This window comes from Molossus molossus, unplaced genomic scaffold (assembly GCF_014108415.1).
Source record: "Molossus molossus isolate mMolMol1 unplaced genomic scaffold, mMolMol1.p scaffold_m16_p_2, whole genome shotgun sequence".
Classification (NCBI taxonomy): domain Eukaryota; kingdom Metazoa; phylum Chordata; class Mammalia; order Chiroptera; family Molossidae; genus Molossus; species Molossus molossus.
Genome location: NW_023425355.1, coordinates 92309387 through 92327562, shown reverse-complemented (window position 1 = coordinate 92327562; position 18176 = coordinate 92309387). Strand labels below are relative to the sequence as shown.

The 18176-nt window shown below is 49.5% G+C and overlaps 1 protein-coding gene and 1 pseudogene across 1 annotated transcript; both read left to right on the top strand.

The window, feature by feature from the left end:
* The first annotated feature begins 438 nt into the window (after positions 1 to 438).
* On the top strand, positions 439 to 6150 carry LOC118635405 (annotated as a pseudogene).
* Positions 6151 to 16140: 9990 nt separating this feature from the next.
* On the top strand, positions 16141 to 17469 carry LOC118635404 (heat shock transcription factor, X-linked member 3-like). The gene is made up of 2 exons (XM_036270110.1): positions 16141 to 16608; positions 16888 to 17469. Exons 1-2 carry the CDS (start codon positions 16141 to 16143, stop codon positions 17467 to 17469), a joined length of 1050 nt encoding a protein of 349 aa, XP_036126003.1.
* Positions 17470 to 18176: the final 707 nt, after the last annotated feature.

Sequence of the window (18176 nt, the reverse complement as noted above, 5' to 3'; positions counted from 1 at the left end):
TTGATTACACATCAAAATGGGAACTGATAATGAGGTTATCAAGGTCCTAAGCTGGAGCTAATCATCAGAGTTTAGGGACATTCTGGTAGCTCCTTCTGCCTGTTCCAATATGGTCTGACCCTGTAACCTGACTTCTTTTTAATAAGAACAATCCTTTTAAAACTCTTATCGGGGACACACATGGAAATGGGTTTCTTCTAGACGGCATTAAATACACATGGCGTGAATTGTATTGGCAAGGAAAAGGAACCGACGTTTGTCCTGTGAGCACAAGGGGCCAAGTCTGAGGGAGTCTGGTGGACAAGCCTAGGTGATGTGCAGACGACCTGAGAGGGAAGTGCAAGCACAGTTGTAGGAGTTGAGGGTGTAGCAGTGAGCAAGGCCTCCAGTGCCTGACTATGTGCTTGAGCCACTGGTAGACACAAAGGCCCTGCCTGCATGACATTGGCAGTGCTGTCCGGAGCCTTAAGTTCAAAAGCTTCCCAGAGAATCGTGTCAATATCAAAAGACGAGCCTGGACAGAAACACAGTGTGGGCCACAGCACAGATGCAAACCAGGTGAGAATGCATTCTGAGCTGCCATGAATAACTCACATCTTTAATAGGCTGACTCTAACATATGAATCATCCAGTGGACACAATGAACTTTGGATAAGGGGTAGTGACAGATGCCAGCTCAGGAGGTCACAGAGAGGCTTTGAGATGATCCCTGGGTCATGCTGGGCATAGTACCTGGTCCATGGTGTGCTGTCAACCAACATCAATGTGGATGTCGATGACTCTGTGTTGGGATTGTTTTCACCAGAGAATATCTCAACTTCAAAGCATTGTGGAGCCACCACCTTATAGAAATGTGCTTAATGCCTTCACTACATCATTGACTTCCAGCTCCAGAGGTAGGATCTGCAGGGTCTTTTCTGGGTCCCAGGCCACAGAATCAACAGCCAGAGGCTCATCACAACTAGATATGAGATTTCTGGTATGTTATTCCACTGACATCCAGGACACAAAACCCGTTGGGGGAAACACTGCGTTGTTCAAGCTCAATAACGTTACCATCCACCTGGATGATGACAGCAGATTTCCTGTGGGCCTCACTGTGCTCCCTATGGGTTTCCCCCTCCCTTCTGCTCCCTCTGGTGTGAGAATTGTTTAAACATGAAAGATGAATGTGTTCCCCTGGTTGCTTTCCTCCTACAGTCCTTCAGGGCATATTTTGATGCCCAGAGTGGAGTAGGGAGCAGGTTTGGATCCTGAGAACCTATACTGAGTACACTGTGGTGGGAGGGGCGTCAACTGGGACTTGGGTCAACGTGAACGTGGCATCAATTCATGTGGGGCTGTCACGGTGTTTAGGCACCTGGGAGCAGAGTAAAAAGGTGGGAGTCCCTGACTGTGCTAGAAAGACCCCCGGAAGGGTAGCTTTCTCTTCTTTTCTCCAACTTCCTTGGCTCCCTAGGATCCAGCAATGCCTGCCCCGTTCCCTTATGCCACAGGCAGGCCCTGATCAGGAGGACGGGACTGACAGGGATGGTGGATGATCTCACTTTGTAGAGGAACTGAACCCAACCATGCAAACACAGATTTCTTTTGAGGAATTGTGTCACGTGGTAATGGATGCTCAAGATGCTTTGGGTAAAAACCTAAAAAGTGGGTCATCCTTGTGGTGCCTTTTTCCCCTCTTGACAGCAGCCACCCCACAGGCTTGTGCTCTCTTGATAATGTCACACTCAACCAATAAATAAACACCTAGGACAATAGTCAATGTCTGGGACAGTGACAGCACCAAATGCTGTCAAGGATGTGGAGCACTGGAACCTGCATTCATCACTCACTGGTGGGAATGCCAAACAGTACAGCCATTTTGTAAGACAGGTTGGCAGTTTCCAATAAAAGTAAACATAATTTTGCCAGGCCAGTGTGGCTCAGTGGTTGAGACTCGATCCATGAACCGGGAGGTCGCTGGTTCAATTCCTGGTTGGGGCACATGCCCAGTTTGTGGGCCTGGTCCCCAGTTTAGAGGGCAATGCAGGAGGCGGCCAATCGATGTTCTTTCCATGATGTTTCTGTCTATCTCTCCATATCTCTTTCTCTCTCTCTAAAATCAGTAAAGAAAAAAAAATTAAGGTAAACATAATTTTAACATACAATCCAGCAACCCTACAGGTATTTACCAACATTGATGGGGTATCTGTGTTGGCACATCTTTTGTTAAAAACGGACCACCCCGGTGTGTACCATGGTGTTGGAGAGGGGCAGGGAAAAAGTCTAATTAATGAGGATTAAACAGACAAAATACCTGCATTGGATATGGGAAATGTAAGCAGATGACCACAAACTCTCCGCATGCTGCCCATCAAATCCTTGCTGCTGCTCAGCGTCTTCCGTAGATACTAACATTCAGTAGTTATAAACTTTACAAGACACAGTTTCCAACGTTTCAGCTGAGCTGCAGAAAAGTCATGGGAAGGGGGACTTCTGCTCTGCCCCTCCCCACACCCTGGTCTGTGCAGCGCCCCCTGTAGCATCTGTCCTGGTACTGCAGGATCTCAGCCAGGGTTGTGAGGATCCTCCTGGGGGAGGTCTGGGGGCTCCACCCCCCTCAGAACAGAGTGCACTACACAATCCCACTCCTGGGGTCACTGCCAGCTCTTCAGGACGCTGGGTCGGGCCTCAGGCTGAGCAATGTCCCCTGCCTCCACCTGCCAGGGTAACCTGGGGGAGTCAGAGCCTGGGTCAGAGGGACACAGACTGAGTTCTGCATAGGGTGTGGGCTGTGGTCCTGGCACATCTAGGTGGGGAAGAGACTCTGGAATTCCTGTGCCCTGGATCTGAGCTCCACCGCTGCTATCCGCCCTGGGGAACCCCAGACACCCTGTCCGGTGTGCTGTCCAGTGACTTCGACCTCGGATGTCCAACACAGATCAACACCGCATCTGGGAGACCGGCTTCGAGTCCCTGGAGGGAAGGAGGCCAGTCTTCGGAGACTAGAGGCATGAGCCCGAGGGAGGATGGAGGGCCCCCACAGAGTCCAGATTTGTCCCTGCTGTCAGCACTGAGGATCCGGGATGCTGGGTGCCGGCCTGTATACTATTTCCCTCACTCCCTTCCCATACATCCTCAGAGGTATTGAGAGTCAAGGACAAGGTCTCAGGGGAGCAGTCTCAGGTCAGCAGCAGGCAGCACACACTTTGTCTAGAATCCAGGTGTGGACTAGAGGAGGGCTGAGGACTTAAGACCCCAAAGCAGAGCTGGAACCAGTGTCTGTGTATGTGGTCTCTAGATAAGGTATTTCCTGACTTCTGCCTGGGTCAAGGGGAGGAGGGCCCTCTGGATGTGTAGGCCTCGGACTGAGGAGTATGGTTTCAGGTCAGCAGAGGGTGGCCTTGGGCTGCAGGATGCATTCTCAGGTTAGGAGAAGGGATAGATCTAGGCCCTCCCAGGAGTAATTTCAGATACCTTAAGGTCACTGAGGGGCCTCCTGTCACAGACAGAGTTTCCTCACAATGTGGGCCCCTGTCATCCTTGTCATCCCTGAAGACCTTCAGGGGTGCACCTTCTGCACTGAGGGAGGTGAGGTCTTTTTCTGAGCATCATCTTCAGGTCAGTAGGGGTGGCCACATCTGCTCAGCAGAGAACCTAGTCCCAGAATCTGCCAAAGCTCCAGAACAGGACCACATCTGAAAGTGGAAGGTGTGACGGTTCACCGACCATAAAAGTGGCGGTACCCTAAAGAGCCCAGCGTGCCCAGTTCTCAGTCCCAGGAGGACCCCAGTGAGAAAAGCCGTCTGTGGCAAGCTCCCACTACTGCCATGTTGTTTGGGGGATGGGAGACCTTGAGGAGGTGAGGACCATGGTCTGAGGGAAATGGGAGGTGAGCCAAGGGAAGAGTCCCAGGACTCTCAGGTGACAACATGCTCAACTTTGTGAAGCCTAAATGTACCCCCTCTTCTCAGGAAATGAAGGACCACACAAGGTCCGGGCATCCCTTGTTCTCAGACCTGAAAGGAAGCATGTTGTCCCTTAGCAGCTGCTCCGTTCTGTCATGGGCAGGAATGTGGGGAGTCATCAGGGAGGTGAGGTCGTGGTGAAATGGGAAAGGTCCACTGTTCTCCGTGAGGTGCCTGGAAGAAGGGCAGGCTCTGTCAGGAGTGAAAATGAACAACCTTCAAGGGGAATAGGCAACCCAACCAGGACAGGAAGCCCTGTCTGCTGCCAGACTTTTGTGATGTTGGCAGGGGTCGGGGTGGTTTTGGGCATGGATATGAAGGGTCCTCACCTTGCTCTGTAGTGTCTTTGGGAGGTGACAACCTAGGTCTGAGGGGATGACACAGGTCATTTGAGGAAGTACTCTGTTCAACAGAGAACAGAGTCCCAGGCTCTGCCAAGCATCTTGGTGAGGACACTAAGGAAGGGGAGAGTGTATCCCAATGCCCTGAACAAAATAGGGACCCCAAAAATATGGCCTGTTGTTATTGTCAGCACAAGAAAACCCTGGGAAAGGCTGCCAGGCTGACCCTTCCGCATTTTCCAATCCAGGGACCCTGGAGGGGTCACGGTCTTGGTCTAATGGTCTGGACTCAGGCTAACTGAGGCAGGAACCCAGACCTTGCAGGGTCCATAGCGAGGACTGAGAATACCCCCCACACCAGGACGTGTAGAACCCATAGATTATGGACACACAGTTTTGTCCCCTGATGACCACTGTAAAGCCCTGAACAGATGCTACCAATATGGGTACCTCTCACTTACTTCTGTTCATTTTCAGGGATGAGTGTTCTTATTGTCAGAGTTTCCTCTCAGACCGGCTGGGCGTTGGGGTGAAAGAAGCAGATCCTGAGTGGGCACTGAAGGATCCCCTAGCCAGAAACAAAGAGACTCCATAGCACCCCACCCCACACGACCCCACACTCTGACCCAGAATCTCCCACTGTGCCAGCTGCGCTTCTTACTTCCACCTTCAAAATATTAGGGGACAGGCTGCCCAGCAGACCCTTGTGAGACCTGAGAGCATCTCTACTTAATAGGCCTAAAATTCACCTTTTTCAGAGCCGCCTTGAGTATGTTTCTCTGCTGCGGCCACTCACATTCCCTCTCTTTACAAGGCCGGCTGGTCCCCATCGCCCACCTCCTGCCCACGCTCTGGTTGCTGCCCAACACCAGTCATCATACCACTTGGTCAGAGGAGTGAGCTCTGCAGGCTTGAGGGAGACCATGAGGATGCAAGAGAGAACCAGAGCCTGTTGGAGGCACAGCTGTTTGATGGTGAGGAGAAATTGGTTGTGTCTGCATCCTTTCCTTTCTTTCTCTGAGCCTTGTTCCCAGACAGCCTAGAGCAGGTATCTGCTTCTGAGACCCCAATTCCTCCCCAGAGCCCTCTGAGTGCCTGTCTGCCACCCCTGCCAGGGAGCCAATTTGAAGACACGGACTCTAGCAACCATGATGAGGAGGGGCCAAGCAGCAGAGAGGACTGTGAAGATGCTGAGTCCTTGGTCCGTGAGCCCTACATTTGAAGATGGCCGACCTGGTGCAGTTCCTACACAGGAAATATCCTGCCAAGCACCCAACCACAAAGGCTGAAATGCTGAGTGGCGTCATCAAAGAGTATCAGGACCACTTGCCTGAGATCTTCAGCATAGACTCTGAGCACATGCAGCTCCTCTTTGGCATTGAAGTGTAGGAAGTGGACCGACCCAGGGACCACACCTATGTATTGTTCCACATCTGGGGCCTCACTTACAATGGGATGGTGACCCATGGGCCGGTCATGCTCCTGGGATTGATCCTTCTGGAGGGTGACTGTGCCCCTAAGGAAAAGTGTAGGAAGCACTGAATTTCATGGAGTGCATAGTGGGAGAGAGCCTTACATCTAGGGGAGCGCATCACCGAAGTCCGTGTGCAGAAACAGTACCTGGTGTACCGCCAGGTACCCAAAAGCGATCCTGCACGCGCCAGTTCCTGTGGGATCCCAGAGCCCACGCTGAAACCAGCAATTTGGAATTCTTGAAGAATTATCTCAGGTCATATAACAAGGATCCCCATTTCCTCCTAACCCTGTTGGAAGGAGTGGAGAGGGATGAGGCTGAAAAGGCCCGAGTCAGAGTTGTATCCAGGCATGTGTCAGGCCCAGGTCGGGCAGCTTCTCCCTGAGAGTGTGAAGTGAGGCTGCCTGCTCACTCTGTGTTTGACGAGAGAACAGTCAGCCATCTAGGTAGTGAGGCCACTGATGAGTTGGGGGGAATAAAGGCTGTAGCATCTTTGGGCTCCTAAGATGATTTACACATTTATCCTTGTTTCTTTCGGAAATTTTTCAAGTGCCGCTCCCTTTTAGAGAAGTTTCCATAAGCTTCAGTGTCTCAATTTATGAATGACATTGGTCCCATAGGATTTTACGTGTCCAGTTCCAGAGTAAGAGTTTTGCTACCATGTACGACAAATTGGGACAGTTCCATTCTAGTTTGTGATCCTGAAGTAGATAACATGGCATTGGAACAGGATTTCCTTGGAAATGGAAAAGAACTCACCTATACAACTGACGAGGTCAGGAAATAGAGAAATAAAAGCAAATGGTGTCAATTCCTGGTTCTTGTCCCTCCTCTCGGTCATTCTATGAAACAAACTACTTCTGCATCCTTGGTATTGCTTGGCTCATTCCAGAAAGAGGAGGCATTTCATCTGAATAAAGATGACTCCTGCCCTGGCCGGTTTGGCTCAGCGGTTAGAGCGTCGGCCTGCGGTCCGGAGAGACCCGGGTTCGGTTCCCGCTAAGGGCACGTACTTCGGTTGCAGTTTGTCCCCGGCCCTGGTTGGTCGTGCGGGTGGCAGCCATTCGATGTGTCTCTTCACATCGATGTTTCTCTCTCTCTCTCTCTGCCTTCCTCTCTCTCCCTCCCACTCTATCTGTACAAAAATATCGAAAAGTATCCTCGGGTGAGGATAAAAAAAATAATAAAAAAAATAAAAATAAAAAAGATGACTCCTGCTCAGTCAGTGGTCCCTCTATTCCTCAGACGGTCACTGAGCCCCTGTGCTCTGGAAGGCCCTGTGCCAGCAGCGGGATCACCCACAGCATGAGTGTGTAGGAGCCAAAGTCATGTAAGGCAGGTGGTGAGGTGTTCCCTAAGTCCCACAGAACATGGAAAAGAAGAAGAAAGGTGGTGTGGCTCCAGGGAAGCGCACTCAAATGTGCCTGACCGGAGCCAGTGCAGTCTGGGGCTTTGGGAAACTGATCCCTTCTCCATGGGAGGTGATTGTAATGAAGCTGGGAGATGGAAGTGGCTTGGGTGTGAGGAAAATCTGTAATGGAAAATTATCCTGAGAACTTCCTTTGGGATCATGGGTAGACCAGAGGGGAAATCTGAGCCTGGTTAGGAAGGGGGGGGGGTGTTTCCTGCACGCAGTCCCAGTGCCATTGGGCAGAATGAGGACTAGGAGTGTTAAACACAACACGTGCACGGATTTCTGCAGGAATACGGTTACTGGACCTTGCGACGCTGGATGGGCACTCTTCTCTTGGCCTGGGAGAGCCAGGGTCCAGAGCATGATCAGGTTTGCCTGTTAAGGATCTAGAGTGTAATTTCAGCACTCATTATCAAGGGCTTGATTTTGGGTGGGCCGAGAATGAATGAAAGTCTTCGTTTGGTGAACGAGCAGCTTGGAGGAAGGGAAAGACTTGTCCCTTGATGCTTTCTCCAGCGGCTTTGTGTTGGGTCCAGCTGGGAAGGCTCCTCCACCCCCGCATTTGAATACATGTCCTTGAATTGAGAAAATTTACTGGGTTTATTTATGAAACATCCTTTTTGGACGATTGGGTGAGGCATGTTGTCTAACAGGACCCAGGCAACAAACAGCTAATCACAGTGCCAGAGGAAAGAGTGCAAGGGTCTGGGATCAAACCAATATTACAAATAACTGCCCTTCATCAGCGTTCCCATCCACACTAGGCACTGTGAGAGGTGCTTCACAAACACTCCATACATTCTTGCAGTCTTATGAGACAGGGCTTATCTAACCCACTTATTTGCAAAGGAAGAACCTGACACTTAATTGTACCAAGTAACTTCCACAGGTTCACATGACAAGTAAGTGGCTGTGTGGAGACTGGACCCCTTGCCTGACTTCATCTCGAGTCCATGATATTTATGCCTATTTTAGCCCATGGCCTACCTTCTACCTCACAATTCATTTCTCTTCTCAGCACCATGTCTGAGGTCTCTCAGATGACAAGTGGTAGCACCCTGAGGCCCAGGCACTAACAGCAGGCCTAAAGAAGGAGGGTGACAGTGACAATCAAGCACAATTTGGGGATTGTCTGAGGTTTGCAGAGAGCTGACTCTGCCAGATGCTGGCATTTCTGCCCAGTCCCAGCACTTTGCCGCATGACAGCACCCTTCCCCTGATCTTCGCCAGGGGTGCCCTCCTGTCCATCTCTGCAGCATGGTCTGCTCACATGCTCATTCTTACTGCCTACTCGGAGGGCTGCACAGCACCTCCTGCCCTCATCCTGACACAGGGCTTCCTGCACCCTGCAGCAGTCCCCTGCTCTCCCATAGCTCACCCCGGATCCCGCCTGGGAACAACAGCCTTGTAAGTAGAAAGTGTTGCTTTAGATCATGATGTTTAGATACCAGGTGTTCCCTCCCTGGGAGCCTTCAACACACTGTTTTCCAAATGACTGTGAGTGGAATCTGATTGTGCCTGTACCCTACTGGGCCTTAGACTATAACCCCGACGTTACACAGAAGTTATGAAGCCACCCAGGTATTTGCAGTTGGAGTTTAATGGGCTTCTTATTGGAAGCTGGGAGCTGAACACATGCACAGATGATAGAGCTTATTGAGGTGGTCAGACATTAACGCTTCAACATAAATGATAGCTTGGGAGCAAACATCGACTGAAACCCATTTCCTAAAAAAAGAACCTGGAATTTTCCTAGGAGGTGAGAAAAGGTTCTTTGGTGGACACGTTAGGTACACGTTGAAAATAAAACTTCATTAGCCACCCTCCCACTGTCTCTTGTCTGGTCCCTGCCCCACAGGGAAGTCCTGGCTTTCAGTGAGCCCAGTGGCACCTGTGCAGGTGTTCAGGCAAGGTCAGTCAGAGGGAGGTAGCAGAGACTCTGAGGTTAAATTCTACCCATGCATCCAAAGGGAGGAGAAGAGTCTCAGCCTACTGGCATTTTAGACATCATAACAAAGGAAAGTGCAGAAGGGCACCATTGAATGAAGAAGGAGAACTATCCCCGTTGAGGTTTCCAGGACCCTGTGACAATGAGATATGGTTTTGTGTTGAAGACATCTGTCACATAGTAGGCACTAAAAAAACTCATAGTCTTTCAAGGCACATCTGGCCACAAGAAGTCCTCCTAGCAATGAAGATGGTTGCTGTCCTAACCAATTATAATGGCTGCTTTCTGATGAGCACCTACACTGAAATGGTGCATGGGAGAGACTTCAGTGCCCATCCGTATCTTCTCTTGCTCTGTTCCTAGACACAGAGGACACTGCATTGCCAGTCCATTTGCAGTTAGAAAGGGTCATGGGACGACCCTCTGCTAGTGAGACATGAGCAGAAGTGTTGTTTGCCACATCCAAGCAACCGTGTGCCAGTATGCCAGTTTCATGTTCTGTCCCCTAGTTCACCAGCAAATACGGCGACTCCGTGTTGAGATGGGAGGGACCCCAAGTGGTAAACAGCCTGCATCCTTGGTTCACCCAAGGCAGAGGGCCCCTGCCAAATCTCAGCAGAATTTATTTCCACGGGGCTATTTCGACTATGAGGTTTAGGTACATATTTTGTAACATAAAGATCATTATATGTTGCATAAATCATATATAGCATACATCACATATAGCCTTGTTGCAAAAAAAACTCTAAAAGCAAAGATAAATTCCAGTTTCTCCCTTCTCAAAATTTCTCCCAAATTCACTCTCCTGCTCAGAGATCACCACAAGAGACATCTTCGTATATACGGTTTCAAAGCTTATTTTTTGATACACACATGTGCTGTGAAATATGTGGCATTACCCATGACATGCATATTGATCTGTCACCTGCTTTACCACTTAATCATTTGTATGCAGGATATTCCCATGACAGCACACACAGTTCTTCCTTATTTTGCAAGAAAATAAACAGCACTTTTCAAAACTGGGCAAAGGAATTGAACAGATATGTCTCCACAGAAGATATTCATGTGACCAATGAGCAAATGAAAAGATGCTCAACGTCACTAATCACTCAGGAAAGACAAATCAAAACACAATGAGATATTACCTCACACCTATTAGGGCGGCTACTATTAAAAAGAAAAAGAAGAGAGAATCAAAAGTGTTGACAAGGATTTGGTGACATTGGAACCCTTGTGCACTGTTGGTGGGAATGTAAAATGATGACAGACACTCTGGAAAAGAGTACGGTGTTTCCTCAAATTAAAACAATTACTATATGATCCACAAATCCTAGTTCTGAGTATGTACCTCAAAGAATTGAAATCTGGGTCTCCAAATGAGATGTGTACACCCATGTTCACAGCAGCGTTGTTCACAATAGCTAAAATATAAAAGGAACCAAGTGTCTATCAATAGATGACTAGATAAGCAATATGTGACATAATGGAATATTATTCAGTCCCCAAAAGGAAAAGAAATTCTGACACAGGCTTTAAGACCGATGAGCATATTGTACTAAGGGAAAGATGCCGGACACTGAACCATAAATTCTGTATGAGCCCCTGAAATGAGGTTCGTAAAGGACTCGAATTCACAGAAACTGAAAGTATAAAGGTAGGTGCCAGGGGATGAGGAAAAGACACGATGAGGGGTTATGGATATAGACTTTCCGTTTTGCAAGAGGAAATCAACTCTGGAAGTGCATGGTGGTGATGGTTGCACCACAATAAGAATGTAATTAACACCCAAGTATTGTACATTATAAAATGATTAAGGTGTGAAAATTTATGTTTTGTGTATTTTGTGTAGATAAAAATATTTTTTACTTAAAGAGAGACCATGTAAAAGAAATGCAGAGTGCCTTTGATGGCGTCCACTATAGACTGGACACAGAAAGAGACACAATGAACAAGCTTGAAGAAATGTCAACAGAAACTTCCAAAACCGAAGTGTAAAGAGAACAAAGAATGAAAGCAGTGGAAGAACATGTCCGAGCGATGCAGGAAAAGCACAGCAGCTGAAAGGTATCAATAAGTGGAAGCAGAGAAAAGGAGGGAAGAGAAAGGAGCCGGAAACTCTTTGTAGTGATAATGGCTGAGAATCTGCCAAAATCAGTTACTGACATGAAAGCACACATTTAGGAGTCTCACAGAACACCAAGTAGAACAAATAACAAAAAGCTGCATTAAGCACATGATATTGAAAGTGCAGAAAAATCAAAGCGAAGGGAAACGTAGCAGCAGAGGTAACCAAAAGTGTGAGAGGAATCCATTCTGTTACTTCTCAGTCTGTTCCCCGGCCACTTGGCCAGCGAGTCCGAGCCATTGGACGGAAGGGTGCCATAGTGTGGGGAGTCTGGAGCCTCAGCTTCAAGCTAGAGGACTAGAAGGGGTGTCCCCCGGAAGCCAGGGAGTGTGGGGAAGGCAGTCAGTCCCAAACAGCTTGGGCTGCCGATGAGCAGGGTGGACAGCGTGCTCTGCGTGGGAACAGCCAGAGCTGGGCCCACCTGTCTGTGTCCTAGTCAGCACTGTGAGCTGTGCCCCCAGGCTCCGCAGTCAGTTTGGATTCCCAGCACTCGCCAAAACAGCATGATGAACTTTCCACAGGAGGAGGCCAAAGATTCCAGGAGCACTTCTGGAAAACCTAGAGCATTAAGCCTGCCCCCTCCCCTCCCCAGGTGTCCGGTTTACTTTTTCCTCCATCCTTAGCAAATCAGCATGTCCCTTTCAGTAAGCAAACTTTACAACATTACCTCCATCATCCCCTCTTCTCCCCCAGTCCCTTTCATCTGGCAGTGTTGTGGGCAGAGGGACAAAAGCATTTTCACAAACATTGTCATACAAGTGAACCAGAAAAAGACAACATGTTCAATAAATGGTCAGGACGAAATTCTGAATTTCCACACGTGTCAAGGGGGGTTTCCATAACATTTTCCCTTCTGTCTGCCTCTCCAGTGAGAGATAGAGAAAACGGCCATGCGTTTCAGGAGACTGCTCAATGAGTCCTGGTTCGAGCATCTGGAGAATGTGGAAGAAGCAGACATTCAGTTGTTGTTGCTACTGCAACTGCTGGGGTCAATGCTGCAGCTCAAGTCAATGCAGAGGACCCTCCGAGAGGGGGTCCAAGTCACTCTGCTTGGAGGGCTCTTGGGTACTGTGAGGAGTCCTGCATCCACATGAAGCTTTCACAGGCATCTCCCGTGAGGAGTACAATCTGGTACCTCAGAAATGCATTCCCCACAAGCAACTCTGACTCACTGGGTCCCATCCGAGATCAAACCCGTCATCGCTTCATGTACAAGGGACCCAGATGGCACAGGATAACACTCAGGATGTTTGGTCGGATTCACACTCCACAGAGGGGTTTCCCAAAACTACCACAGTCCAAGAGTCTAGGACCTGTTCATTGAGCTTTGCTGCCCTTCATTTAGCAAGGCTCCTACTGAAGCTGAAACAGAATGTAGTGAACAGGTTCAGGTTGTAGATTGGAGTCAATGGCAGTGCATTGGATTTGTGGGTTCAGGCCTCAACAACTCAGTGGTTTTTGTTCTGCCATGTCAGCCTTTTAGTCCCTCCCAATTGACCCTTGGAAACATGCACCTCGGGTCTAACAACCATCAGCCTCTAAGGGGCAGCCATGAGGTTGCAAGATAGCTCATTAGCAAACTGTAGGGTTCTTGGGATTTGGGGCTGATCCGAGAAGAAGATATGACCAGGAGAGGATGCAATGCACAAGGAGCTACACTGGATGGGGTCTGAACTGGGCTGAGGTAGAGGGGAGTCCCTCAAGCAATAAAACCTTCCCATGGGTTCCTGGGTCAGGAGGGCACTGTCCAGAAGGACGTCCTATGGTCTGAATGTCTGTGTGTCCCCTATAAAGCTGATGTTGAAACCCGACATCCCAAAGATGACCGAATGTGAAGGTTGGGCCTTCGGTAGGAGCTTGAGTCAGGAGGGCAGAGCCCTCAGAGATGAACGCAGCACTTCATAAAGAGGCTCCAGAGAGATCCCGCCCCTTCCCCCATGTGAGGACACAACAAGGAGGGCCCTCACTGCAGCATGCTGGGACATTACACCTGGACTTGCAGCCTCCGGAACGGTGGGACATATATTTCTGTTGTTGGAAAACTCCTGAGTCCGTGGTGTTTGTATGGCAGCCCAATGGGACGAAGGGTGGAAGCCAAGGAGCACAGGGAAGAGTGGCATCGGAGAGGAGGCTCATGTGTCTCAGTGAGGTTGCTCAGCAGCTCGCAGGAGTGGCTAGGGGCTCTCAGAACTGCACGGCTCTATCTCATGCACTCCTGGCAGCCAGGCTTCCCCACGGGCCACATGGTCCTAGAGCTCAGCACTTTCTCTATGGCTGCAAGGCTGTGCCGAAGCCCCTATCAAGTCAAGAGTGAAGTCATTCTCTCCAGGGCGTGGCTGTCATTTTACCTCAGTCACCTGAGACTCACCTAACTCAGGGGGCTCAGTTAACAAGGCAACAACACTCAGGGGTCATCTCTGGGCTCTTTGGAGCTGTGAAGAGCAAACCAATCTCTTCTCACCAAGTTCCTGAGCATGGTGCCTACTAACGTCTGTCTGACTGGCAGCCATGGTACCCAGGGTTGCATTTCTGGGACTCAGCAGGCTTAGCTGTGAGAGACAATTTCAACAATATCTTTCTTCAGCTCCACTGAAGTGAGCAGTGTGAATATTTCCTCTTCGGAGGACAAGATGGGCAAGTTGTCTTATATTCTTCACCACAGTGGAAATCCGGTGTCCTTTGCATCAAAGCACATTAGGTAAAGGCCCTACAGAAGACTTGGGATGCAAGAGTGCCTAAATCATACCAAATAAACACCTGTTCTCCACTAAATGCCAGACTGTGGTTTCCAGAAACTTCTCTCCGAATTTCTTCCCATAAAATTGGCAAATCCCTTTGAAAACGTAATCTGCAGAGTCCTGAGCTGGCAAAGGCCACAAGGACATCTGCTTTTCAGCCTTGAAAGAATTTGCTTAAGAAACAACACGTTGGAAGGCAACTGAAGGGAGCTGGCTGTTTAACCAGAGACACCAGGAGGTCCCGTGGAAAAGCCACCAATGGACTTCCCTTCCATTCTTATCCTCCAGGGTACATCCTCCCAGAAGAAACTGACTTCTTGAATGAATGCTTTGGAAGCCTGTTTAGAAGCACGGAGTCCATGGACTGAGCCCAATGCTGGACCCTGGGGTTCTATTAAGGACGCAGAGTTTAGGCTGACGTGCACCCTGAGGGTTTCTCCTCCCAAATGCCTTTGGGCTTTCCTGTCAGAAATAAAGGATTAACCCTCGTAGAGAACAAAGAAACCCATGTACCAGCAGAGCTGGGACAAGGACCTAGGACCCATGCAGGTAGGATCTTTTCACCGTTCCACTCTATCTCCCTGCTGAGAGTGAGTATTAACACCAAAGTTGTCCACAACTGCTAGAGGTCATGGATCACCAAAACCACTGCGGTGTCCTCTCCTCTCTGGTGAAGATGACTTGAGTTTGGCTTTTGTCTGATCTTACACACAGACTCTCATCTGTGTTCAAGTACATGTTCATGATTATCTTCATATCACCTTCCTCCAGTCACGGCGAGCTAAACAAGTCATAATTTTCCTTGGCAATGAATCTGTGTAAAGGAGGGACTTTCTAAAGGATCTAATCCAAGAACAAACAAAATGATTCAATGTACCTGTCTTGAAGGCAATGGCAGGAGAGGGACACACAGGTGGAGGAGCGGTGGGCTTCTGGCAAGGAGAACAGGGCTGGCAAGAGAGACAGTCCATGGAAGGCTTTGTTTCCACAGAGATGAATCCATGTCTAACCCCAGATGAGCAATGAAAAGGGGAAGTACCAAAGGAGAGCCAACTTGGAAGTGGGAGGCCACAAATATGGGAAAGCAAAAGCCCACCCACCTCAATGAAGAAAGGAAATGGGGCGTAGAGGAAACCTCAAGGGAGGCTGAATCTCAGGGTATGAGAAGAGTTTATTGGGAAGGCAAATGTCCCAAAGTGAGCTCAACTTGGATAATAAGGAGAGTTCTTACGGAAAAAAAAAAATCGAAACTAAAGCCAATCCTTTTGTGATCTGTGAGGGGTGAGATTTGGGGCCAGCAGAGCTCAAGAGGGGCTTGCCAGCACAGCAGAGGGTGCAGCTATCCACTCGTGCACCCAGCAGTAGGTAACTGTGTGTCTGAGGTGCTGAGGGTAGCACTGAGGTTGAGGAACAGGAGGAGTGCTCTGACCTGTGCTGAAACACATCCCTACTCCAGGGACAACATGATTCTTAGTTTGGACCCATCTGAGCAGGACCCACAATCAGCAGGAGCAGCTAGAAGCGACCAAAGAAGGAAGCTGGTGAGGGGCAGGGACATTGCAGAGAGGGACTACCAACTGACACTGGGCCAACCACCATCTTGTGGGAGGTACAGTCCCCAAGGTTCCACCTGACTCAGGCAGTCTTGGTGGTAGCCAAGCTCGAACTAACCAGAGTCTTGCCCTTGAGCAATCAAAGGGGCCATCAACAGGCCTGCACCATTTGTAGCGGTGGGCATGGAGAGAGGACCATGACTTCTTAACTTATGCTGTACCTAGCGACAAGAAATGATATGCTTGGCAGCAAAGGAGAGCACTTTCTGGTCACCTGAACCGTATTTTTCTGTACTTTCTAAAAGAGAGAGGCTGGGGACTTTACACACGTCCAGTCCCACACACTTGGCCAGGGCCCACTCTCCAGACCAGCAGTGAGCCACCTTTATGACATCACGTGACCAGTAAAGAACACTGTGACTTAAGCAGCTGGTTGCCCCATGACCGACACTCTAGAATGTTGAGGACAGTATATATTGGGCATCCCTGCTGGGACCAAAGGCATTTCTGACCCCGGAGTTCAGTGATAGGATCCCGGGTAGCCAATGCTGTTTGATGTAGAGCCTCTCCATGGCTGGTCAGGGTTCCGATGAGATGCAGGAAGCCAAGATGGCCCCATCAGAGGATGGAGAGCCCTCAATAATGGTCCAACAGGAAGTATATCCAGATCCACATGTGGACCCGAGGGAGGCGTTGGAGGAGCAGGGGGACTCTGCTAGGAGACATGACCCAAGTCCCGAGGACAACCCACAAGCAACGGACCCAAGCCAAGGTGCCGCCAATGTGGAAAGAAACAACATTCCTCTTGGGTTGTCCTTCCCAAGAAAGCTTTGGAGGATCGTGGAGGACGACACCTTCAGGTCTGTGTGCTGGAGTGACGATGGAGACACTGTGAACATCGAAGAAAACCTTTTCCAGAGGGAGGTTCTTTGCCGGAGGGGTGAGGAGAAAATCTTTGACTCAGACAGCCTGAAGAGTTTCATCCGCCTGCTGAACCTCTATGGATTCAGCAAAATACGTCCAGGCCACTCTTCAGTTCGCTCTCCAGGGAACAGGATGATGGTAAAGTAGAAAGTGTCCCATTTCACACGTTCTCTGTTACCCACCTCTCTTCCTAGTAGACCAGGAAGAACGATATACTGAAAGGGTTTCATTTCGGTGCATAACTCCTTTCCACGTGAGATAGGGTTTAACAAAAAAAGAGAAAGGATAGATTTTCAGAGGGAACTATAAGCCCTTTGGAGATAACCTGCAGGGATGACTGAAGATTCTGAGAGGCCAGTGAATGTCACATAGATATATTTTCTCCTAGAATGACTAAAATGATTCATGTTGTTTCAGACCTACAGAAATTCGAACTTCCAGAGAGACAAGCCTTGGCTCATCCAGAACATTGAGATGAAAGGCAGCCAGATGACTCTTGCTCGTCGAGAGCGCAGCGCAGGCCCTCTAAAGAAAAAGAAGTCGCTGGCCCCTACCAGACACTCCCCACGGATTCACCACAAGGGAGGCACCAAAGAAGCTGATGAAAAGGCCCAGAAGAAGTCCCGGAATGCTGGGGGACCCAGTGGTGTCCGGTCATTCAAGTTCTCGTGTCTGCGGTCCTTGGGAAGTTCCACAAAAGTCCAGTGCCCAAGTGAGCCAGGTGGTCCAAGTGGGGAGGGCACATCTGGGAATGTCATGTGTGTGCCCACGGCTACTGCCGAAACCAACGGCACAGGGGATCTGCCCACCAGCACCCCAAGTTCCCTACTACATAGTTCTGTGATGTCTTTGTACAACACCTGTTATTCCATCCTGATGGCTGGCCTTTCACTCATGGCCCCACCCGAGGACTCAGAAGGGGATGAGGAGGAGGAGGAGGGCTCCTCAGATACCAAGTGTGCACTGTGTGAGCAGTTCAAGGACAATGCAGATCCCTAAGCTCACAGGTGACAGAAAGCAATCCCCACTCTGTTACCACTAATCCATTTTTGGTTTTAATAAAAATGAAAGCAAAACTCCATGGTAATAAATAACCTGTGCAATCAGCAATGTGAGTCCAAGTCCTTCTGTTTCCGACAGACCCGAGGAGGCTAAAAATCCTGGCCTGAGACGCTTTTGTCCCCATGGTCCTCTTTCCTTTTCACTCGCTCAGTCAAGGATCTGGCTAGGGAGTCCTGAGGCCAGACCAAGAAGATCTGGTCCTCAGAACCTTGCCTGCTGGTCAGCAGACAGCACTGCCTGGCTCCTGACCTTGGGAGAATCACCTTACAGGAGTTATGCATCTTGAAACACGAGGGTTTTCCTCACGGGTCCCCCTATGATGCCAGGAAGTTTCCGATCAGCTCCTGAGCGTCTCGAGCCCATGTTCCAGGGGCCTTCCAGAGAGGCCCACCAAAACCCGGGGGGCCACCCCGTCTGCTAAGCCCTGAGAACCAAGGAAGTCTGGCTCAGGAGATGGGCCATTCCAGTCAATGCCTGAGAGAAAGCACATCATCCTCAGAGCTCACACCCCCAGTGTGTCCACTAGAAGAGTTCCACATAAATAACAGATTGCCCACAAAGTAAAGGCTACTCAGCAGATATCCATCTGAGCTCCATTGCAGATCCTTTCTTTGGTCATGGAGTAGCTCTGTGACATGTCTAAC